Raw genomic sequence first — 24,203 nt, 5'->3', positions numbered from 1 at the left:
TGCTATCCTTCTGGAGTCCGGCTTGGCTGCAAGTACAGTCAGTGTTGCTGCCTGTGTACGGGGGACACTGAGGCTGTGCCTGGCAGGACGCACGGCCAGACTCCTCCCTGTTCCCGGGGCTCTGCTGATAGTCCTTTGGCACCAAGCTGCCCTTGACCATCCTGTCTGGCCCTGAGGCTGAGGCTGTCCCTAAGGTTCTGGGAACCGGCATGTCTTCCAGTCGGGTCAGAGCCTGCTCCCTGCACCCTCCGCTGTTATCTGGTTGGAGTGCAGACAGGAGATGGACCTCTGGCTCAGAAGGCCTCTCAGATCCCTCACCCGACCTGGCCTGAGAGGGGGCAGGAATCGCCTCCTCACTTGGTCCTGTCATGGAGTTGTGATGACAGGGGTTGGCCCAGGCTCTGCTGGGGTGACAGGTGGGAGATAGGAGATGAAGAGAAGAGAGACAGACAGGACAGATGAGCCAGCTGCCCGGGCTCCCTTGGGCAGGTGGCCAGGGCTGGCGCCCCACTCCACCGCCTCCCAGTCTGTCTCGTCTTCCTCCCGGCTTCTGCCCCTAATGGGAGGTCATTAACCACTTAGCTGTAATTCCCCTGGAATGTGCGGTCTCCAACTGAGCCCCCAGCATGGCGCTGGGGGTGCAGGAGCAAAGAAATGGGGGGCTGGTGTGGGCAGCAGTGGCTGTTATAGGCGGGTCTAGGCACCTGAATGCGGAGGCAGGGGGTTCAGGCCCGCACTGGCACTTAAGGACGTAGGCTGACCCCCAGTGCAGATAAGGGGCCAGTTCAGGGTAAAGCCCCCACAAGACTCCACCCTGGACCCAGCTGCATCATCTTGTCTCAGCTCCACCATCTCCTGGAGCCAGACCCAAACTGGGGTGTTTGCTAAGCCTCCGAGCCTTGAAGGGGTTTGCAGGACCCTGGGCCCTGGGCACTTTGGGTCACACCCACCTGGCCTGAACAGGGGCTCCTCAGGTGGGTTGCAGGAGCTGTTGCTACTCAGGGTAGGGGGCTCATTGGGGTGTAGGGTCTGGGGTGGGGGGCCAGGGGACAGGGCTCGTTTCTGGCCCAGACTGTGGTTTCCAAGCTGGGCTTTGGGATGCCCAGCACTGCACTGGGCAGCCTCAGCTTGAGCCCTGATCGAGCCCTGATCTGGAGCTGCAGGAGGTGCTGGGCTGACCTTGCTGGCCTTTCTAGGGCTCACTGCCCTCAATCTCCGCTGATCTGCCTGCAGCCGGAGCTGGGGACTGGCCTTGCCAGTCTCCTGGGATAGAGGATACTCCCTGAGCCCTGGGCCTGGGGCTGTAGCCAGCTTCCCTAGACCACCTCCTGGCCCTGAGGCTGAGGCTGTCCCTGAGGTTCTGGGGGCCAGTATATCTCCCACTCGGGTCAGAGCCTGCTCCCAGCACCCTCTGCTATTATCTATCTGGCTGGAGTGCAGACAGGAAATGGGCCTCTGGCTTAGTAAAGTGGCAAGTTCTCTTGGGGGCTGGGAATAGTTGTGGCAGGAACTGGGGAAGACAGGGGTGGGCAGGCTAGGTGTTCCAGGCCCCACCCTCATGGTCCCCTCTGGGGGCTGCAGATGGGCCAGGGTAGGGGTGAGGCCTGTCCAAGAGCTGTCCAACTGCCTGGGCCAGGGCTCCAGGGAGGGTGTGGCCCTTAGGGTGCAGCCAGGACTCACTGGCTCTTTGGGGCTCTTTGTGGCCAGGGGCCCACTGTGGGTATGACATCTTCCCCTCAGGTTGGGCCTGGGCTGGGAGAGGGGCCTGTTCCAAGGGCCTCTTGGACTGCCTCTCCTGACCAGGGCTCCCGTCCTCAGCCAGACTGGACCGCTAACTCCTGTGACCCCGGCCAAGGATCCAGAGTGCCCTGAGGGTGTGGGGGAGCTTCTTGGGGCCTGGGTGGATGTGTCCTCTGGGGGGCCCTGAACTTCATCCTGGCCTGTGTGTACCTCAGCCTCCCAGGTTGACCCAAGTGACGGTGACTCTGTGGTCCAAGTGGAGCCCCACCAAAGTCCCTGGTGTCTGTGTGGTGTGTCTGGGGGGTCTCTGTGTATCCCCCATCTCCGCCCAGGGTCCCCACTGTCTGTGTGGTGTGTCTGGGGGTCTCTGTGTGTCCTTCATCTCTGCCCTGGGGCTTAGGCTTTCTTGACTGAGCTGGAATCACTGGGCCCCCAGGGGTGAATGCAGAGTTGGTATCCAGGCGCCGGTGGCCTGAGCCCCAGCCAGGCAGTCCCTGGGCTCAGGTCATCGGTACAGTCAGGGTTCTTGGCACTGGGAGAACTACTGGCTTGTCCAACTCTAGAGGCTGTTGTTCTGACACTTGGGCTGGTGACCACACCATCATTGATCCTGGGTGGGGAGGGATCAGTTTCCTGGAATCTAAAGCTGGACTCCTCGGATGAACAGGGACTCTGGGTGAAGGGAGAGGGGTTCCAGACCCCCAACCTGGGGCAGAAGCTCTTCAGGGGCTGTAGGGAGCCTTATCTCATCTGAGGTCCCAAGCTGGCACTCAGTGGTCTGACCTGGGACCTGGCTGTGCCCCCAGGCCCTCGCTCAGTGGGTGCTGGGGGGCTGTGTTCACTGACTGGGATTGGCCACGTGACTTCTGGGCTCCATGTTCAGGCCACTCCAACCCCGCCCTAGGTCCTGGAGGTGCTCAGTCTTGACCTGACTGATCCAGGAGCTGATACAGGAGCTGAGGCCTCCAGCAGCCTGGGGTCTCCCCCAGTTCAGCCCCTGGAGCTGGGTCAAGATAGGCTGGGGAGCCCACCTGGCTGGCTACTGGGCACACCCTCCCCCTTGACCCATGTCCACGTCTATGCCCACCACCTCGATCATCATGCCTGCCCCTTGGTGCATCTGAGGGTGTGTCAGATAGCGCCCATGGTGTTGGGGCTGGGGGCTGGAGGCATCTGAGGGTGCGTCTGATGGTGCCCACAATGTATGGGGGGATGGGAGGGTGGGGGCATGGGGACAAATGACCTTTGTTCTGGAGGATTTGGATGCAACCTGCTCTAAGGCAGTGACTCACAGGCTCCTCTGGTGTGATAACATTGGTGTTGCAACAGTTGGCATGTCACACACACCTGGGTTGGTGGCCAGGCCAGCCTAGATGGCCACCTGTGCCCACACCCCTCCAAGGGCCTGGGTGTGTGAGATCAGAACTGAACAGGAAGGGGCATTACCTGAAGCGAAGCGGCCCTGCTCCAGGCCCTGCAGCGGGATCAGCTTGGCCTTCACTCTGGAGGCTGCCGGTCCCTCCTCTGGGGCCGGAGGGGCAGACTGGGATCTGTCTGGGACTCTGCGACGCACCACATGGGCAGTGGTGGCAGGGGTGCAGAAGCCCCTCGGGGACTGGGCTGCTGAGACCCTTAGACGCCACTAGAGGGAGGAGCAGAGCTCAGGTTTCTTTCTTCTTGGATCACCAGGCTGGGTCAGGCCCTGGGTCAGCAGGAGGCGGGCGCTGGACCGAGACCTGCCCTGGTGCCCATCCTGTGGGCAGGGCCATAGAGGTTTAGTGTTTAAGGGACAGAGTCAACCCCTGTCTAGGCTCCCACGGCCACCATGGCTCCGGGTTCCTCCCCAGCCTTGAGCATCACCTAGCAGAGCCCTGTCTGATGGACACTGCCAATCCCAGGGGCTGTGGGCAGGGGAAGTGCCAGGACCTGGGGTCAGGGGCCATGGGGCACCAGCTGTGAGCCCAGGGCACGGTGTGGTGAGGAGGGTCCCTCTGCCCCTCAGCCAAGGCTGGCTCTCCTGGGGGCAGCAAGGGCAGATCTCGTCAGTCAGTGGGGCTCAGTGGACCCGGCCATGCCTGCCAGTGCTTGGACTGGGGGGTGTACCTATGCCCAGTCTTCTGACCTGGGTGACTAAGGCTGACATCCAGAGGGAGGTCGGGCCCTAGCCCAGGTCGGAGTGTCCTTGGGGTCCCTGCCCCAGCCTCACAGGAACTGCTTACCTTTCCTGATTTCATTCATTCCCTGAGTCCTGTTCAGGGGCCCCAGCAGCTGGGAGGGGCATCAGCGGAGATTCAGCTATTGGCTGATTTCCGCCAGAGTTGGGCCCTGGGCAGAGCTGGTGCTGCAGCCACGGTTCACGGGATGGGCACGAGGCCACGAGCAGGGTCTCACTGGTCACCGTGGCCCGAGCAGGGGCCTGGGTTGGCAGTCTCCCCCTCACCTCCCACTCTCTTCCCGTCACCCTTCTGGTGGGCTCCACGACTGGGGAGGCTCAAGGTCATCAGGAAGGGTGGGGAAAGTTCCAGGGACCCCTGGCAGAGGAGGGAACCTGGGGACCCCGGTGGGGGGTGGCCGGCATCAGGGCTGAGGAGGGGTCTCCTGGCTGCAGTGTGGCAGTGGTGAGTAGTACCTCCTCTGCTGGGGGTAAGGCTCTATAAGGGTGGGAGGGTCTGGGCGGGTGGGGAGTGGAGGGCTTGGAGCCAGTACTGTCATCCACAAATGGAGGAGGGTGCTGGGGGCCAGTTGGGGGAGGGGACAGGGAGAGCTGGGGAGCGTCGAGGGGGGTTGATGCACACTTTCTGTGAGAGCAGAACAGAGGGTGCGGTCTGGGGGGCCCAGGCTGGCCTTGGTGGGTGCCTGCAGAGGCCAGGTGATAGGTGAGCAGTCTTCCAGCTCCCAGGGCTGTGGGGACAGTGACCCCCAGGGGAGACCCAGGCCTAGGAGGGGTGGTGGATGGTGGCTTTTCACCTGCTTCTTGGACTCAGAGTGGGAGAGAGATGTCAGCTTAGCCCAGAGTGTGTTTCTAGGGAGGGAAACCAGCCCACACCCCTCGTCACACCCCTGGACCAGAGTGCAAGCATCAAGCAGCAACTGGATGCGGTCTTGACTCTGGGTTCTCTGATGTTGGAGGCCCCTTGGGGGACTGGGCACCTGCTGTGCTTTAGGCCTGTCTGCAGCAGCTGCTGTGGGCTCCCTGGGCACTGGATAGGCAAGAGTCAGTGGTCTCATGATGTGAATGTGTGCTTGGGGTGGAGGGCCTGAGACAAGGGTTGGCCGCCCCTGTGAGACCTGTAGATACTGGGCAGGGGACCAAGGGATGCAGGGAATGTGGGCCCAGGCAGAAGAGGCACAGTCCATGGGGACCCTGGTGTGGTTGCCGTAGGCCACGTGCTCCCACCCTGGAGCCTGGACGTTGGAAGCCTGCCCCGAGATGGCTGGGTCTGTGCTGAGCCGTGGGAGGTGGTGAGATTGGGCCCAGCCAGCAGCTGAGCGGTCTCAGGTGTCTGCCCTGGAGTGCGCAGATGAATCCAGGGCTCAGCAGACTCTGCGACTAGGGGTGGAGCTCCTGGCAGCCTCCTTGGACTCTGCCTTCTCCTCCCAGAACCTCTGCTTCCTCTTCCTATGAGGACACAGTTATTCTGCAGTAGGCCCCCTGCTGTCCTCACCTTGGTTACACTTGCAAAGACCCTACTTCCCACTCAGGCCACTCCCAGGTCCTTGGGCTGGGACTTGAACCCATCTTCTGTGGATGCAGTGCAGCCAAGCGTGGGATCATCCCCCCGACCCTGACCCCCTGCCACCCACCACACACTGAAGCGGATGGGTGAAGGTCTGAGGGGGCGGGACACATCCTAGGAAGACCACTGGGGAGGCCAGGGTAGCCACCCAGGCCCCTCCCAAGGACCCAGCGTGCCCGGCAGCACCAGCTCTGCCTCTCTGCTGATGTCTTTCGAACAGTAGGGCCCAGCACACAGCAGGTGAAGAGCTCCTGGTTCCCAGGATGGCTCACTCCTGGGACAGCTCACTCCCCGGATGGCCAGGGAAGGCTTGAGACCAGTGGGAGCAGTTGTGGGTGATCTCGACAGCAACCCCCCACCCCAACCGAGGATGAGGAAGTGACATTCAAGTGAACCAGGGCTGGCGGGGGCTTGGGGCAGGAGTGAGCCTGGTGTGGAGGGTGGAGGAGGCTGCAGCCAGGAGCCCAGGAAAGGGGCCTGAGTGTGGGGTTGCCGAGGGACAGGCAGCAGGGCCAAGCACAGCCCTGATGTGCTAGCTCAGGCTGCAGGGCAGCGGCCGTGGGTCCCCAGGTGCCCTGCTGGCTTCTCCTATTACAGATTTTTTTTCCACTTGCTGGGTGCACAGCACAGCGTGCAGGATCTTAGTTTCCCTACTGGTGATGGAACCCGAGCCCCCTGCAGTGGAAGCGCAGTCTTAACACTGGACCAGGGAAGTCCCAGTGCTGCCTTCTCCTACTCCAAGTGCAGGCTGGGCTGGTCCTACATTCTGGACAGGTCCCTGGCAGCCCCACAGCCCAGTGGCTGGTTGGAGGTGGTTAAGTGGGGGGAGGACCCCCACCCCACACAACAGTGTCAGCATCTTGGGGTTGGCTGCATTGCCCCCTCCCCACATCTCCCTCCCAGGCTTCCAGCAAGGGGGCACAGACTTCCAGGGTTGCAGCTCTTGAAACACCAGGGATCTTTGAATCTATTTTCATCATGTGCACAGGAGACTGAGGGACGTTCCTAAGGCCAGAGCTTACTGGCTACTCCTGGTATATCCAGCAACACTGGGATGAGTCAGGGGCTGGCCAAGCTCACACGGACAAGAGGGCAGCTGGGCAGCCAGCTCCTCCAGCTCCAAGGTGCACATGGGCCTGTACTGCAGGGAATGGAAGCTGGGAAGGCCAGTGCAGAGGGTGGGCACACCTCCAGCCTCACTTGAGGGGAGCCTCACCCCCTTTCTGTCCTAGGGTCTCTCCTGGCAGCTGTGTCCTGAGTGAACCCCTGGTCCACTACATCCCTGGTCTTGCTCAGTCACATCAGGTGAACTCAGGCTTTAGGGGTATCTAGAGGGGTGAGGTGAATGGGGGCCTCCATAGCTGTGTGGTGACCCAGCAGTTCGGTGCCCCAGGACTACCCCCTGTACCTGGACTGTCCTGGGGCGCATGGCCTCCTCCAGGCTCTCAGGTCCCATATTTCTCTATTTTATTAATTAATGATACTGTATATATTTTTAAATTAAAATTAAGCTTTGAGTTTTGGCTCTGTGTGCTGTGCACCACTTGAGGTGTCCTGTAACCTAAATTCCCCCGTAGAAACCAGTTCAGTGGTCTGACTTCCCACTCCCCGAAGGTCTGCTGCCTTCTGAACGTGGCCTGGCTCCAGGTCCACAGGGCACACACGCCTAGACGGCATGGACATCATGGCAAGTGCCTCAGCAGGTGGGAGGTGCAGACCAGAAGGGCTGTCTGGGAGGGGCACTGTGGTCAGTCCACAGGCAGGGGACAGAGCCAGGGGCCACAGAGGGTGAGGGCTTGGCTCTTCTGGCCGGGAGAATCTGCAGATCAGACAGTGGACAGGAACAGAGAGGCAGAGGCCTGGAGACTCCTCCAGGTCTGTGACAGGCTGGGCTCTGTGATGTTCATATGTAGCCTGTCCATGGGCTCCAGGAAGGGGTCCTGGCCTTCAGCTCCAACGTGCTGACATCTCATCAGCCACAGTGCGGAGAATCACCATCAGCCCAGGGTGTGTTCTGAAATTTAATGTTCCAGGATGAATATAAAACTTGTACTTTTGAAGGTCAACGACTGGCTACATACTGGCACTTTCACTGGGTTCAACTAAATACTAAAGCTCACAAGTGCCCTGCCTCCAAGACAGGGGCCTGGAGTTATAGAGTTTTTACTAAGCAGTCTTGTTCAAGCAGCAAAGGCTCTGCCTGCAATGCAGGAGATTCGGGAGACACATGTTTGATCCCTGGTTCAGGAAGATCCTCTGGAGGAGGAAATGGCTACTCACTCCAGTATCTTGCCTGGAGAATCCAATGGACAAAGGAGCCTAGTGGGCTAGTCCATGGGGTCGCAAAGAGTCAGATACAACTGAGCATGCATGCACTTAGACATTGGTGCTGGGCAGGGATCTGAGAGGCAGCGGCTCTGAGCTGGCCACATGGGCTTCCACGAGTCCTCCTGTCCTGAGAAACAGACATGTGTGTCCCCAAACTCCTCTGATGATCCTGAGGTTGCGACAAGACATCCCAGGACCATCATCCCAGATGGTCAGTAGGAACAGCGTCCTGCTGTGGTCAGCATCCCCCAGCGCCCACCTAGTAGGGAGCAGGGCCTCATCTTGCTCCCCCTGGTGTCCCCCAAACCTGGGTCTTCTCCTGAATCCTCTCCTGAATCCTTGTCTAGCCACATGGTCAGTTCTGGAGGAAAGCCCACACCTTGTAACCAGAGCTGGGTCGGCGAGTGGGGCCCCTGTGGTCCTGAAGGCAGAAGTGCATTCAGATCACCAACCACCAGACCACCCTTCCTTCTGGCCTGAGACCCTGAGTTCTGGATACTCTTCTACTTTTAGACGAGAATAACCAAACCTGCTGCTAAAGGCTGACTGTGCCCCCAGACCAGATGCAGGCCCCGACCCCCTGGCTCAGGGTGAGGCAGGGCCCCACGATGGGGTGACAGTAGAGAGCTCATCCTGGCTCCTCCGCCACGGCGTGGTGGGAAAGTGGCCATCTGCACAGCAGCAAGAAAGCATCACCAGAACCTGACCATGCTGGCACCCAATTGCAGAATCCCAGCCTTCAGAGCCACGAGACAGCCACCCACACTGTGTGCTGCTTGGGCCAAGACACCCTTAAAATCCACAGCCTGAGAATGGCAGCCAAGAGGCGTGTCAGAGGCGTGTGCCCTCTGTCCAGTCCCCAGTGCCCCAGGTTGCAGGCAGGGGGCAGCAGGGTCCGGTTACCAGACAGAAAATGCAGAATCCAGCCAGCTGGGGAGGGGCCTCCATCGCCACTTTATTTTCGGACATGACTATAGAGCTCACTCTCCATGTTTAAGGAGGAACAGAGCTGACTCATTGGAAAAGACCCTGATGCTGGGAAAGATTGAAGGTGGGAAAAGAAAGGGATGACAGAGGATGAGATGGTTGGATGGCATCGCCAACTCGATGGACATGGGTTTGAGCAAGCTTTGGGAGTTGGTGATGGACATGGAAGCCTGGCATGCAGTAGTCCACAGGGTTGCAAAGTCAGATACAATTGAGCAACTGCAAAACAACCTTCAGGTATATGCAAAGGTGCTGCGAACACCTGCTACCCCCAAGGGGATGTACCCCAGCAGGGCTGTGTCAAGACTGACTTTGGGAAACCTTGTCAGTGCTTCCAGAAACACCTGTCCTGTGCGCAGCCACGAGGAAGGCTGAAAGAGAAGTGTTTTTAGAGAGAGGCAGTGGGGTCACCTTCCATGAAAACGGAAGAGAGACAGATACTTTTGAATTCTTCCATGTTTCAACACTCGAGCAGCAATGGGTCTACAACTCAAGCTGGAAAAATAGACTAATCCATAAATTCCAAGTTCTGATAGAAAAGTCTTTTCTTAAATAACTTAAAACATACAGATACCCATACACTCCCAACTTAAAACTATTCAAAAGTTACAAAATTTATAAATAAATCACAGGCAAGCTCTGCATTACACGTACCACGAATTCACTCCAGACACAGACCAAGATACCATGAAAGCTGATTCACACGCAATGGACTTAAATACTAGATGACATGTGACAGATGATACCAGCAGGAGATGCAAGTGATGACCTAACCTCACAAGGTGAAGTAACTTCGATAAAAACTGTTGGGTTGCATCACACCTTGAGTCTCCAAGTGCCAGGGCCCAGTTTATGCGGTCTTGGCCCTTGGTGCAGGTGGACGGTCAGTACAGTGGCTTCAGGACATAACACTGTCCACTGCCCCAACAGGTTTGGATATTTTTCTTTGGAGTCAGGTCCTCCAAGTCCTTCCAGCTCCACCCTCTGGCTCCTTGGCCCCAGCCTGGGAGAGGAAGGTAAGTGAATAGGCCCCATGGGGCTGCCTGATGCGGACGCCCTCATCTGATCAAATACTTGAATCAAGAAACAGGACATTTCTGCCTGGACACGATGCTGGTTCCAGACCCAGAACAAGATGCTCTCAGGTGGGCATGGACTGGTTCCTGGGCTTAAGAGTCATCCACCGCTGCGAGGCATCTGCTCAGAAGCCCGTTGTCACCAGATAAACCGGGTCCTCTGGAGGGCCAGCCTCATGCCAAGAACCATGCAGAAGCTGTCAGCTTTGCTAGAGGAAGGCCGACGGGAGGCCTTGCAGCACCGCCTTGCACGGTTGAGACCCTGGCGTCCTGTGGGCACGCGGGCCGGCTCGGCCATCAGGGGATGCCCTCTTTCCTCTGACAGCACTGTGAGGGCGGTGCCGACCAGTCATAGACATAGGACAGGCGCAGCTGCACCTCGCGCTTGCACAGGCGGCCCTCGTGCGTCAGCGTCCGGTGTTTTTCCAGCATGTCCTCCAGGCTCTGCTTATGCGTCACCAGGTACTGGTTGTTGCAGCCACGGGACTTGTACTCAGTGTCAAAGCGCGGGTCGTGCTCTCGCTGCACGTCCACTGGCGCCAGCCAGGCGCCCAACGACACGTCTTCGCTGTGCCAGGCACGCAGGTACTCGCGGCTGAGGCGCAGGTAGCGCACCAGGTCGGCAGAGAGAACGTAGCCGCCGCCAAGCGCGTAGGGTAGGTAGTAGTCGCACAGCTGCCAGGCGGCCTCACGCCAGCGGCCCCCGGGCCGGACACGGCCACGGCCCGAGAAGAAGCCCCAGTAGAGGCGGCGGCGGCGGGCAGGGTCACGGGCGCGCAGTTCGGCCAGTACCGCGTCCAGGCGTGCGAACGAGTCATCGTCCGCCTTGAGCACGAACTCGAAGGCCACGTGCTCGTCTAGCCAGGCCAGCATGGCCAGCACCTTGGCCGTGAGGTTCTCGTACGCGTCACGCAGCCCAGGCAGCAGCAGCAGGTCGCCGTGCTGAGCCTGCTCCCGCTCCAGGGCACGCCGTTCCTCGTCGCCCAGCCCGCTGGTGCCCACGGCGAAGCGCGCCCACACGTCCCCGGGGCCGCCGCGCCGCGCCGCCAGCCACGTGCTGCGGACCACGCTGCGCCTCTCGGCCGCCCGCGGCGCGCTGGCCACCAGCACAGCCAGGAAGGCGGCGGCGCGCGCCGGGCCGACGGGCGCCGGTGCTGCGGGGCCGGAGAGCGCGGAGTCGGGAGGCGCCGCGCAGCGCGCCAGGTAGAGCAGCGCGACGCCGCCCAGTGCCAGGCCGCCCAGGCCCAGCGCCGTCCGGTGCCGCCACGCGCGCCGCAGCAGCTTCATTGCTCGGGGAGCGCCGCGGACCGAGGCCGCGCGTGGGGCCGCGCCGCGCCTCCTGGCTACGTGGATCCCCGCGCTGTTCTCATTGGCTGTCCCGGAGAGCTGTGAGGCCGCTTCCGCCCAGGGAAAAGATGGCTGCGCCGGCGTCGGCGTGGGGAGGTCGCGCCGCTCGCACAGCCCCCCACCCGACCCGCCTCTTCCCGGAAGAAAGATGGCTGCGGCCTAAGCGGAGGCCCGTTGGAGGCGTAGCGGGCTCTCAGGCCGCGCTCGCAGATCCTGGGTGAGGGGAGGGAGGCCGGTGAGTGAGGGCCGCGGGGCGTGACAGGCCCCGCCCGGCCCCGGGGCGGCGGGAAGGGGTTGCGCAGGCCGACTGGGCCTCGGACGGCCCACAGCTACCGCCGACCGGGCCCCTCGGATGCCTGGGTAGAGGGTCGGTGGAGCGAGGTCAGGGGTCGCGGCCCCGCCGTGCTGGGGGTGGGGAGCATCCGATCCGCCTGAAGCCTGGGACACCCGGCTCGGCCTGGGCCAGTCGTTGCCAACGCCGTGTGCGACTCCTGAGGCCGGGGACGGATCTGTTAAAAAACCGTTTGCGTTTTAAAGACGATGGTCTTACCTGTTTCACAGAGTGGGCCCCAGGGGTGTTCAGGAACCCAGGGTGGGTCCCCCAGTCTGTAGGGCAGCCCCTGCTCTGAAATCCCTTCAGCTGGGGCGGGAGAGAAGTGAGCGACTGACTCCTGTGCTCAACAAGGTGCAAAACAGGGTGTTGTGAACCAAGAGGAGGACGTCTACCTAATCTCCTGATACCTATCTGGTCATTTACGCTTTGTGCAAAATATCAAGTAAATAACACCCCTTTTACGACCATCAAGACAAGTAGAGTCTGGGACTGACCGTTCTTTCCAGAAGTGAAGTCCAGTCAGTTTGGACAGGACACTTGTGTGTTTATGGCCATGAGTCACGAGGGCGGTGTTTAGGTCAGGAGGAAGTTGTCTTGGTTTGCTCGGGAATTCCGGAAACGTACAGATGGTGGTGGAGTGGAAAAGCCTGCTGCATGGACAGTGCTCTCAGACGGGGACAAACCGGAGTTCCAGAAGACGTGGTCAAGGGGGCAGTGGCAGCACAGAGTGCACAGCTGGTGGGTTCTGCTGAGGAGGGTGCAGGTCCTCTCAAACATGGAAAGAGGGACGTAGGCTGCCCGTCCGTGAGATAGGTTCCCCTCCAAGGAATGAGCCAGCTGAGCCAGGAGAGCAGGATCTTGTCCAGGGAGAACATGAAACCGACAGACACGTCTTTAGTAAGTGGAGGTTCTTCTATCTGGTGCAGAAAGAATTCAGTAATCCCCAGGGTGACAGGTGAGGAAAGAGTTTATAGTGTAAGACGTTTATGAGAGATACAAGCAGGTAGGCAAGGGGACTCTGCCCCGAGAATTAAGCTACTACATTTTTATAGCCAAGGGACAGTGGGGAGGGAGAGAAGACCATCCTTTTCCTCGTTCTTGAGTAGACGCCGCTCCTCCATCATCAGCTCCTCCTCCATGTTGGGCGGGGACCTCCTTGTTCCTAGCTGGTCAGACTGTCTTGTCCCTTCCTGTGTGGTTACGCTGTCCTGTCCCCACGTGATCAAGCTGCCCTATCCCCGCGTGGTCAAACTGGGGCTGTCCTGGTGCAATGGGACTGAGTAAAAAGGTGGTAACTTAAATATGGCAAATCATCTCAGGTTTCAGTATAATGTGACCTTTTCCTTATATTTTTGTTTATAGTGAGCACAGAGGAGCTTGTCCTAGGAACCATTAACTTCTTGACTTTGCCAGGCAGGATGTGGGTCTTATTCCACCATTGTTTTATTGCTTTGGGGCATGTCTTGTGCTTCTGTTGCACGGTTTTGTTGCTGAGCAAGACTGCTTGGTTTTGTGGTTAGGCAGACCTGTTCTCTTGAGTGATCATTAACTTACAGGTGTCTCCCATACTTTTTCATTTACTTATGATACCTTAGTGGGATTAACTATTTAATTACCTGCCTTGTCTCTTTATTCTGTCCTCGTCAGAGTGACGTGCAGAGGTGTCCCCCTGCCAGGGGAGATGTTAGCCAGGAGCACATAGGACAGAAAAGAGGCATCAGAGAAGCAAGTGTCTGCCATGGGCCACGGGCTCTCCCTGGCCTCCGTCATGCTGAGGCCAGCACAGGGGTCTCCTTGATCTGGTGATGGGCACTGTGGTTCAGGAACCCTTTGTGCCTCAGCTTGGCTGCCAATGGCACCCTGGCTTGGGGAGCTTCCCTCTGCTGCTCCCTTGCAGGCCTGCTGGAAGGGGCCTCTGAGGCACCTGGAAGGGCCAGAACGTGTTTGCCTGGTGGACAGGCTCCAAGAGGAACACATTGAGGGGCACGGAGTCCTGTGGTGGGAGGGACCCTGGAGCAAGGACGTGTGTGTATTATGTGTGCATGTGAGCACATGTGGGTGTATGTGTGTAGGTATGTATATGTATGCGCATGTGTATATGCTCACAAGTGCACTTGTGCACGCCTCATGTGCATGCACATGCTGTGTTTACGTGTGAACGTGTGTGTACACGGAGATGGCGAGTGGGAGGGTTGGCTCCCTGCCTGGTGGTTTGGGTTCTGTTGGCCCCAGGTGTCACAGAGCCTTGGGGCAGGAGCCTGAGGCTGAGGAGCTCTGGTGCCTTAGTTCTGGTCCCGGGGCTTGAGTGCTGAGCTGGCATCTGCAGTGTGAGTTGTGACTCTGGGGTCAGCTTCTTTGCCAGCAAGTTGAGACTGACTGTGCGGGGCACTGAGCTGTAGGCCCCAGCGGGGAGAGGGCTAGCAATGCAGAGTGTACCTCGGGGAGGGAGTAGGAACTGAAGAAAAGGGAAAACAGGACATCCAGCACGGCCCCTGGAAATTGAGGACTTGTATTTCATGTTACCAAGTAAGCACCTCTTTAGCCAAGCATTTGCTGGGACGGGCTCTGGATCCTCCTGTAAACCATTAAGGGATAGTCGGGGCCCGGCTGCCTCAGGCTGTTGGCCGCGGGCAGCTGTGCTGGACGAGCCGCAGGGCCTCCTGCAGTGCCTGAGGTGGTAGGTGGCTGTGGTCACCACTTCCCTGCTTCCTCACCAACCCGCCTCTCTCTCCGCAGCTCCTGGCCACGTTTGCAGGCTGTCACCGCAGACCCCGGCGGCCATGGCCTCCAGGCAGGCTCCCCTCTGTGGCCTGGCTCCTTGCTGCCTCTGGCTCCTGGGTGTTGTCCTTCTGATGAATGTGTCCGCCCGGCCTGCCAACCACTCATCTGCTCGAGAGAGAGCAGGTAATAGGGAAGAAAACGAGATCCTGCCTCCGGACCACCTGAACGGGGTAAAGCTGGAGATGGATGGGCACCTCAACAAAGATTTCCACCAGGAGGTCTTCCTGGGCAAGGACATGGATGACTTTGAGGAGGACGCAGAGCCTCGGAAGAGCCGGAGGAAGCTGATGGTCATCTTCTCTAAGTAGGTGTCACTGGGAGCTCCGGGGGGCCTGGGAATGGCTGGCCTCAGCCCCTCTGTTGGTCCTGCCGTGGTTTTGCACCAAGTCCCCGCTTGGTGCCATGTTGTGGAGGTGGAGCCCTAACATGTGCTCTTGGGAAGTTGGCAGCATTTCAACCATGGATGTGCAGCCCTGAGCTGTGCACTGTGCCCACCCAGGAGTGGGAGTGGGGTTCAGGTCATGGGGAACCCCCCAGGTTGTGGGGAAATGCAGAAACTGACCTCCAAGGGACTGGGTGTCCTGAGGCTGACCAGATGTGCTCTAGCCCCATCCATCCACACTGTACATTTTTGTTATACATCCTGTGTCTGGCGGGGTTGTTGTGGGGCGGGGGCTGTCTAGCCTGCATTTACCTTCTTGCTGACTCCCCACACACCCGTCTCTCCCACGTGGGGCCCCGTGTTTTTGCCACATGTGAACTGCTGTCTCCTTACCTGTCCCCGCCCGGACCAGAGCAAACAAGAAGCCTCAGGACCTAGTTTCGAGCAAGCATAAGTAATGTTGCCACAGCACTTCTTAAGTGAGGTTTTTATTTTGGGAGCAGTTTTAGATTTACAGAAAAGTTGCAAACCGAGGCACATTTGTGGAAGCTAAAACACGATAGCGCTCCGTTACTGTTCCCGCTACTCCAGGCTTCAGGTCACACGCTGCCCCAGGGTCCTCTTTCTGCCCTGGATCCCATCCAGGATCCTACCTTTTCGTGGCCTTGACAGCTATGAGGAGGACTCCTCAGATGTTTGTAGCATGTTCCTGATTTGGGGTTTGTCTGCCGTGTTTTCTCCTGGTTGGACAGGGGTTGTAGGTTTTTGGAAAGAAGACCCCAGAAGTGAGGTGGCCCTCTTGTCACATCACATCAGGGCACCTGATGTTTGCATGACATCATGGGGGCTGTATGCCTGGTCACATGGCTCAGGTGGTGTCTGCCAAGGAGAGTTGCAGTCTCTTTGGCAGTCTCCGGTCTCTTTGGCAGCCACTCAGGGAGAGGCAGCCCACCCTGCTGGGGGTGGGAGCTAAGCTCAGGGAAGACCCACCGTGTAGTCTGGAATTCCATGAGGAGGACGGACTTGTGGGTGTGTGTCTGCACTCTGGAGGGGACCCAGCTCTGTGCTGTTTGTCTGGCTACTTCCCTGTTCCAGCCTTGGCTGCTCATCCGTTCCATCCTTGGCCACCAGGACGTCATCAGTCCCCAGGTCCTTGTTTTGAGCACTTCCTCCCTTTCTCGCACTGCCAGCCACTCCAGCTTCACTTCCTCATGTAATGTTCCTGCCGCAGTTCTCCAAGGAGCGCTAGTTTATTTCATTGGAGAGTGGGATTTAGAGATGAAGAACCAGGCAGTGGGTGTGGGCATTGCTGCTGGGGTGTCATTGCTTGTAGTCCTCTCCATGGACTTGATAACATATCTGTGCATGCTAACCTGTGTGTCCATTTGTGTGCACCAGGTCACACATGCGTGTTGTGTTCTGACCCATGTCCATGGGTGTGCATTAGCCATGTACACACGTGCACACCTCTCGACACACCTGCATTTACAGCTGTTTCTTTGTCTTGCTGGCTGTATCTGTATGTCAACTTGACTTTCCCCTGGTGTCTGAAATCCAGTCCTGTTATTGGGGCTCATTGGGCTTGCGTCCCAAGTATGTGGTCCGAAGAACTGGGTTGATGATGCGCCCCATCCTGTAGCAAGGTGGTCCCAAGACTGATGGTGTAGGGCCAGGCACACTGCCCAGTGTGCTCCCTGAGTCCCCAGTATCTACTCAGCTTTTCCTGTGTGCCCTTCCGGTGGGATGTGTTACTCTTGGTGGTGGTTTCATTCTTCCTGTGGAGCCCCTCTGGCCATCCTTCTGTCTGTCGGGGTCCTGGAGGCCCCGTCTGACACAGCCTGTGGGCCCGCAGGGTGGATTTGAACACCGACAGGAGGATCAGCGCCAAGGAGATGCAGAAATGGATCATGCAGAAAACGGCTGAGCACTTCCAGGAGGCTGTTGCAGAGAGCAGGGCACACTTCCGAGCTGTGGACCCTGATGGTGACGGTATGGCCAGCCCATGACCTGACCCTGAGAGGCCTGAGGCTGCCGGCAGAGGACAGCTCATGGGCAGGAGTGGGGCTCCAGGAAGAGGGAGGGTGGGGGGTACCACTGGCTGTGCAGATGAGGATCTGCACGGCTGGGCTCAGGTGGAGACCCTGTGGCTGGGCTCAGGGATGAAACTTGAAGCTGGTGCTTTGCTGCTTCTGCCTCTATAGCTGCCCATGGCACAAGGATTTTTGACCAATGGCTTAAAATAACTAAAATTCTCTTTTTAAAAAAGGTTCCTTGTTAAAGTTCCTAACAGGTTGGTCTGCTCTTTCAGGCCATGTATCTTGGGATGAGTACAAGGTGAAGTTTTTGGCAACAAAAGGCCACAATGAGAGAGAAGTTGCTGAAAAGATAAAGAATAAGTGGGACCTGAACATCGATGAGGAGAGTGAGTGCTTGGCTCCCACGGCTGGCGTAGGGCGGAGACAGTGCAGGTGCCGGGCGGGGCATGGGTGAGACGTGGCCACAGCCTGTGTTCCTGCAGGGCCTTTAGGCAGACCCTCCGGGACCCTCAGGCACGTTGCAGGGGAGGCACAGGGACAGATGGCAGCCTCTAGTGGCTTGAGCTCTGGGGAGGAGGTGGCAGAAGGTACCAGAGCACTGGGAAGCAGGTCTCGGCTGGGACTGGTCCTCAACCCTGGACGAGGTCTGATCCTGAGAGTCAGTGAGGTTGTGGGGGAGCTTGCCGATGGTGCCTGGCGACCGTGCTACTGAGTGTGGCGACAGATGTAACTCTCCCCTTAGCTTTTCAGAGAAGTTCTTCTAAAAACCTATCTCACTGATACACAATTTGATGCCTGTTAGCTGAGTTCTGAAGCGTCACTGAAGTGTTGTTAGGACGTTTAGTGGTTGCTGTCTTCAGCTCTGCCCTCCCATCCCTCCCTGGGGGTTTGTTCGCAGCCAGGTGTCGGGTTCGGCTCAGTGGGCATCGTCAGAGCGTAGCGCACCACCTGTGGTCTCCCGTTCGGTCTTTCCTCGGCACGTCATCCCCGCCGTTGTCATCTGTATGTTGTCATCTCTTGATGGACTTGCTCCGGCTGTTCCTGAGATGCTCCCCTTTTGTCTCGTGCCCGCCTGGCCGTCGGGGTTGAGTGCATCGCAGCCTCCTGCGGGTGCCCGTGGCCCTGCCTGCCTCTGCTTTGTGAGGGCCAGTGCTGCTGTGTTTAGTATTTGTAGATGCACTGTGGGCACCACTGTTCTTTGTCAGGGTTGGGGTTTCTAGGACTGGCCTCCCTTCTTTGCCACTGAGTGTGTGATCCATGCCTTCTTTCTGTTTGCACTTGCTCTTTTTTTTTTTTTTAAGGTTTATTGTTGTTATTTTAAAATACTTATTTGGCTGTGCTGGGTCTTGGTTGCAGCACATGGGGATCTTGGATCTTTGCTGTGACTTGCAAGATCTTTTGTTGTAGCATCTGAGATCTGGTTCCCCCACCAGAGATCAATCCCAGGCCCCCTGCATTGGGAGCACAGAGCTGTAGCCACTGGACCAGGGAAGTTCCTCTTTAGTTTCTAATTCCCACTTCCACTTGTTCTTGCTGGTGTGCAGGAAAGTGACTGGCTTCTCTGTCTGCCTTCTATCCTGCAGCCTTGCTGTACTTGCTCAGTGGTTCCAGGAGTTTCTTGTCTATTTTGGGGGGTTTTCTTCACAGGCAGTTGTAACATTATTGAACAAAGATAGTGCATTTCCTTTTTGCCAATCATTGTCCCTTTTATTCCTTTTCTTGTCCTAATGCATCAAGATTTCCAGTACAATGTTGAAAAGCAGTGGCGAGAAGGACCATCCTTGCCTTAAATCTGATTTTAGTGGGAAAGCTTTGAGTTTCTCACCATCAATTATTAGTATGATCTTAGCTGTGGAGTTTTTGTGGATGTTCTTTATGGAGGTGATGAGTCGCCTCTGTTCCTAGTCTACTGAGAGTGTTCATGAATGGATTTTGTCAGATGCTTTTTGCATTGTCATTGTTGTTCAGTTGCTAAGTCATGTCTGACTCTTCGCGACCCCATAGATTGGTGCACACCAGGCTTCCCTGTGCTTCACTATCTCCCGGAGCTTGCTTAAACTCATGTCCATAGAGTCCATGACACCATCCAACCAACTCATCCTCTGTCACCCTCCTTCTTCTCTTGCCGTCAGTCTTTCCCAGCATTAGGGTCTTTCCCAATGTGTCGGCTCTTTGCATCAAGTGGCCAAAGTATTGGAGCTTCAGCATCAGTCCTTCCAATGAATTTTCAGGGTTGATTTCCTTTAGGATTGACTGGTTTGATCTGCTTGCTGTCCAAGGGACTGTCAAGAGTCTTCTCCAACACCATAATTCAAAAGCATCAATTCTTCGGCGCTCAGCCTTCTTTATGGTCCAACTGTCGCATCCTTACATGACTACTAGAAAAACCATAGCTTTGACTATACGGACCTTTGTTGGCAAAGTAATGTTTCTGCTTTTTAATATGCTGTCTAGGTTTGTCATAGTTTTTCTTCCAAGGAGCAAGCGTCTTTTAATTTTGTGGCTACAGTCACTGTCCACAGTGATTTTGGACTCCAGGAAAACAAAATCTGCCACTGTTTCCATTTTTTCCCCAGCTGTTTGCCATGAAGTGATGGGACTCGATGCCAGGATCTTAGTTTTTTGAATGTTGACTTTTAAGCCAGCTTTTTCACTCTCCTCTCTCACTCTCCCCAAGAGGCTCTTCAGTTCCTTTTTACTTTCTGCCCTTAGAGTGGTATCATCTGCATATCGAAGGTTGTTGATATTTCTTTTGGCAGTCTTGATTCCAGCTTGTGATTCATCCAGCCTGGCATTTCTCATGATGTATCTTGCATAGAAGTTAAATAAGCAGGGTGACAATATACAGCCTTGACGTACTCCTTTCCCAATTTGGAACCAGTCTGTTGTTCCATGTCCAGTTCTAACTGTTGGTTTTTGATATGTGTACAGGTTTCTCAGCAGTCAGGTAAGGTGGTCTGGTATTCCCATCTTTATAAGAATTTTCCAGTTTATTGTGATCCACATAGTCAAAGGCTTTGGTGTAGTCAATGAAGCAGAAGTAGATATATCTCTGGAATTCTTTTGCTTTTTCTATGATCCAGCGGCTGTTGGCAATTTGATCTCTGGTTCTTCTGCCTTTTTAAAATTTAGCTTGTACACCTGGAAGTTCTTGGTTCACATACTGTTGAAGCCTAGCTTGAAGGATTGCGAGCATTACCTTGCTAGCATGTGAAATGAGTATAATTGTGCAGTAGTTTGAACATTCTTTGGCATTGCCCTTCATTGGGATTGGAATGGAAACTGACCTTTTCCGGTCCTGTGGGCACTGCTGAGTTTTCCAAATTTGATGGCATCTATTGATAGGATCCAGAGAAGGCAATGGCATCCCACTCTAGTACTCTTGCCTGGAAAATCCCATGGACGGAGGAGCCTGGTGGGCTGCAGTCCATGGGGTTGCTAAGAGTTGGACACGACTGAGCGAATTCACTTTCACTTTTCACTTTCATGCATTGGAGAAGGAAATGGCAACCCTCTCCAGTGTTCTTGCCTGGAGAATCCCAGGGACGGGGGAGCCTGGTGGGCTGCCCTCTATGGGGTCGCGCAGAGTCAGACACAACTGAAGCGACTTAGCAGCAGCAGCAGCATTGATAGGACCATGTGATTTTTCTTCATTAGCCTGTTGATGTGAATATCAATTGAGTTTCAGATGTCGAACCAACCTTGCCTATCTGGGATAAATCCGACTTGGACTGTAATCTTTGTGTACATTGTTGGGTTTGATCTGCTAATATTTTGTTGAGTGTTTTGCATTTGTATTGATGTGAAATCTGGTCTGTAGATTTCTTTTCTTGTTGTGCGCTTTCTACATTTGTTGTTAGGACCTCATAGAGTGAATCAAGAAGTGTTCCCTCTGCTCTCTTTTGGAAGAGGTTGTGGAGATTGATGTGGCCTCCTCCTCACATGTTTTGTAGAATTCACTTGTGAACTGCCCTTGAGGCTTGGTCTTTGCAAAGCATTTTATTTTTTCATGGGCTACATGAAGTTTAGCTTTATTTTGTGAGCCAGTCTGTCTTTGTAATATATGAGATAAGCTCATTACTGTTTCTGTTTCTTTTTTTCCCTTTCATCTTTCCTTCTGCTGATGTGGGGTTTAGAGACCTCGCTTTCCTTTTCTCAGCAGTCACATGACCCCACATGGCTGCCTGACAGGTGTGAAGAGGGTGCCCGGCTTTGCAGGTGTGCCCATGAGGGCTGCTTGTTGTGGGCAGGGGTTTGTATCTTATAGCTTTACTTTTTCCTGTTCATATGGATGACACCCGTTTAACTTAACAGAGTACAAGTTTAGAGCATTTCAGTCTGTTCCTGGGCGGAATAGATGCCCCCTTCCTGTGCAGGTGATGCCACCCAGGGTTTTGGTTCTGCTGTTTTTTTTAAACCAATTTTCTTCCTATTTTTATATGTCTCCATTTTGTGTTTCCATTATTTTCCTGTGGTTCAGACAGTCTCCTGAAGGTGTCCTTTAGAGGTGGCTGGGGCCTGGTTTTCCTGTTAGCATTGGAGATTTGGTGCTGGCTTCTCAGGCAGCTGCCAGTCATCTCTGCCTGGTTGTCCTCAGCGCCCTTTCCCTGAGGTGTGTGTGGGTCAGGATGTGTCCTTCCTGGATCTAGAGGTTGTGGAGTCTCTGTCTGCACAGCCCTCAGCTGACTCCCCTGTGCTTGTGCATCTGGGCAGGGGTGCACAGATCTGGGGATCAGAAGTGAAGAGCAGTGTCGGGGTGCCCGGAGACCCTAGAGTGCATTGGGGGAGGGCTGGCTGGTGAGCCCCTGTGGGTCCTCAAGGCCGCTGTCCCAGTGCACCCAGACAGGCTCCCTCCAGGCCTCCAGCTGGTGCTGCCAGGTCCCCGCTCCTGGCCACTGCGCTCCAGTCTGTCTCCTGCACGAGGACACCTGAGCTGAGGGCCCACCTGAATCCCAGTGGTCTCACCTTAAGACCTTTCACCAATTATATCGGCAAAGACCTTTCCAAATCAGGTCTCGTTTGCAGGCTTTGGGTATACTGCACTTGCTTTTCCCCCTCCCCCGCTGGACACACAGATCATTGCCGACCACTGGCCTCCAGGGTCCCCGCTCCCTGCATTGGACCTTTTCATGGCAGGGGGAGTGAGTGTCACTTGGGGGACACATGACTTATCTCTGGAGACTGGGTTTTCCTTCAGAGCACTGCCCAGTGAACGGGAGGAAACAGAAAGGAATCAGGCTGCCTTGGTTCCTGCAGAGCTGGCGGCCTGCCGTAGTTTTTCCACTGCCCAGGAACGAGTAGGGGTGGGGGGGTCTGTGTCTGAAGGGGTCTGTGTCTGGGTTGGGGGGCCTGTTTAGTTGAGAGTTTGTGTCTGCGTCTTGGGGGCCTGGGCATCTGTTCTCTGGGGGCTGAGTTCCCCTCCGAGGGCTGAGTCCTTGTCCCTGCACCTCTGTCTCCCGAGCTGCCCCCTTCTCTTGGGCTGTGGGTCTCAAAACTTTCCAGATGTCTGCAGTGGTCCTGTGTGCCTGGGTCCTCACGGACACACCTCTCTCAGCACAGGAAGTCCTGGAGAACCTCAAAGACCGCTGGTATCAGGCGGACAATCCGCCCCCGGACCTGCTGCTGACAGAGAGCGAGTTCCTATCGTTCCTGCACCCTGAGCACAGCCGCGGCATGCTGCAGTTCATGGTCAAGGAGATCATCCGGGACCTGGGTGAGGCCTGGCCATGGAGGTCAGCCTGGGCTGGTCCTAGACTGGGTGGCCTGAGGGACTGTGTGCTCGCTGCTCTTGGTCATGCTGAGACCACACAGATTGAAAACCTGATGGCATAGCCCCATTGGCTGAGTTTCTCCCGAGTGGCCTTGGTGGTCCTGTGCCCACTGGAGTCTGACATCTGCCCTCCTGTCCCACAGACCAGGACGGTGACAAGAAGCTCTCGCTGTCTGAGTTCATCTCTCTGCCCGTGGGCACCGTGGAGAACCAGCAGGGCCAGGATGTTGATGACGGCTGGGTGCGGGACAGGAAGAGAGAGTTCGAGGAGCTGATTGACGCCAACCACGATGGGATCGTGACCATGGCGGAGCTGGAGGTGGGTGCGGGGCCATCCTGTGCTGGGAGCAGAGTTGATTTGGCTGTGGCTGGGCACTGGTCAGGGGAACTGGAGCCTCCGAGCTGGGCCGTGCAGCCAATGTCATGGGCTCCCCTTCTTGGGTCCAGGTGTGTTGTCCCCCATGGGCAGTCTGGCCAGACTCTGGGGCGGGAGGGCTGTGCACAGGCTGGACCCACTGCCTGCCTGTCAGTGTCTTCCCTGGTGTCGTATGTAGGTGTTGCATGGCCATATTTCCTCCCGTGGCTGGATGAGTCATTGCATTTTATTCCAGAATCCCCTGACCCCTGCTCATAACTGGCAGGATGTCTGGTTTGGGAACTCCTGCCTGTCAGCACTGCCGTCCTGGCAGTTGGTATGCATGTGCCCCGCTTCGGGGCCTCCCTTCCCCCTGCCCTTCTGTGGCTGGACACCCTGATATGAGCAGGGAGGTGCCCACACAGGTGGAGGCTGCCTGGCCCTGAGCCACTTCCAGCCTGGTGCCCGCCTTCCGGAACAGGCCCACCTCCTTGCTCCGCAGCTTCTGTCCTACCAGCCGATGGGTATTACAGACCAGGCTCCGCCTGCTGTAGCCAAGGCGCAGGTGCCCCATGAGTGCAGGGTGTCCTCAGGGGGGTCTTGGTTGCGTAGCTGGGTGTGGCCTGAACCTGAGGAGATGCCCCTGGCCCGGAGGGGTTTGGGGTGTGTCGGGGCTGAGCCACTGCCCTTGCAGGACTACATGGACCCCATGAATGAGTTCAGCGCCCTCAATGAGGCCAAGCAGATGATCGCGATCGCTGACGAGAACCAGAATCACTACCTGGAGCCCGAGGAGGTGCTCAAGTACAGTGAGTTCTTCACGGGCAGCAAGCTGGTGGACTATGCCCGCAGTGTGCACGAGGAGTTCTGAGCCACCACTGCACCCCCGCCCCCTTCCTGCCCCCGCAGCACCCCGCGGGCTGCCCGCACCCTGATTCCAGTGTAATCGCTGCATCTCGCTTCTGAGAACTCAGAGCCCCGCTGCCGGAGGCACTGACCACATCAGGGCGGTGGGCTCCCCCACCGTGGGAAACGATGAAGCTCCTGCCATTCCCTCGAAAACTGAAAGGTGAAGCTTTGCTGGAAACCGGCAGCCAGTGGCCGGGGTGGGGCGGGGTGCTGGGTGGGGCTGTGAGAGCCGCCGGCCCATGGCCTTCAGTCTCTGAGGAGCATGAATATTGGTGACAGGAATCACATTAATTTACTTCAAAATATAGTTGCCTTTTTCTCTCAGCTTCATTTTTTTGATGGGGAAAAAAAAACACATAGACAATTACTTGGGATGTTTGTGGCCAGGCGGCTTCCCCTTGAAGTTTTGCGGTGGGTGGTT

General features: G+C 56.8%; 2 protein-coding genes across 5 annotated transcripts; one reads left to right on the top strand and one right to left on the bottom strand.

Moving 5' to 3' along the window:
• Positions 1-8,754: 8,754 nt before the first annotated feature.
• B3GALT6 (beta-1,3-galactosyltransferase 6) lies at positions 8,755-11,231 on the bottom strand. The gene has a single exon (XM_040264126.1). The coding sequence runs from the start codon at positions 11,153-11,155 to the stop codon at positions 10,166-10,168; it is 990 nt and encodes a 329-aa protein (XP_040120060.1). The 5' UTR covers positions 11,156-11,231; the 3' UTR covers positions 8,755-10,165.
• A 100-nt stretch (positions 11,232-11,331) lies between these two features.
• Positions 11,332-24,106, top strand: SDF4 (stromal cell derived factor 4). 4 transcript variants are annotated; one of them, XM_040264116.1, is made up of 7 exons: positions 11,332-11,450; positions 14,286-14,634; positions 16,565-16,701; positions 17,021-17,134; positions 22,303-22,461; positions 22,662-22,837; positions 23,568-24,106. In XM_040264116.1, exons 2-7 carry the CDS (start codon positions 14,330-14,332, stop codon positions 23,742-23,744), a joined length of 1,068 nt encoding a protein of 355 aa, XP_040120050.1. In that variant the 5' UTR covers positions 11,332-11,450; positions 14,286-14,329; the 3' UTR covers positions 23,745-24,106. The 4 variants fall into 4 exon arrangements, with proteins under 4 accessions (XP_040120050.1, XP_040120051.1, XP_040120049.1 ...); XM_040264117.1 differs by having other exon boundaries at positions 11,334-11,432; XM_040264115.1 differs by lacking the exon at positions 11,332-11,450 and adding an exon at positions 12,000-12,287.
• Positions 24,107-24,203: the final 97 nt, after the last annotated feature.

This window comes from Oryx dammah, unplaced genomic scaffold, assembly GCF_014754425.2.
Source record: "Oryx dammah isolate SB20612 unplaced genomic scaffold, SCBI_Odam_1.1 HiC_scaffold_21, whole genome shotgun sequence".
In the NCBI taxonomy this organism is placed as follows: domain Eukaryota; kingdom Metazoa; phylum Chordata; class Mammalia; order Artiodactyla; family Bovidae; genus Oryx; species Oryx dammah.
The sequence above is the reverse complement of the archived record's forward strand: the minus strand, read 5'-3'. Positions and strand labels throughout refer to the sequence as shown.

Bases quoted from the DNA above. Each gene is read 5' to 3' on its own strand.
- B3GALT6 (XM_040264126.1), bottom strand. From the start codon at position 11,155: ATGAAGCTGCTGCGGCGCGCGTGGCGGCACCGGACGGCGCTGGGCCTG.
- SDF4 (XM_040264115.1), top strand. From the start codon at position 12,176: ATGGTGGTGGAGTGGAAAAGCCTGCTGCATGGACAGTGCTCTCAGACG. The intron at 14,635-16,564 runs GTAGGTGTCACT...GTGGGCCCGCAG, and splicing joins CTGATGGTCATCTTCTCTAA to GGTGGATTTGAACACCGACA. The intron at 16,702-17,020 runs GTATGGCCAGCC...CTGCTCTTTCAG, and splicing joins TGTGGACCCTGATGGTGACG to GCCATGTATCTTGGGATGAG.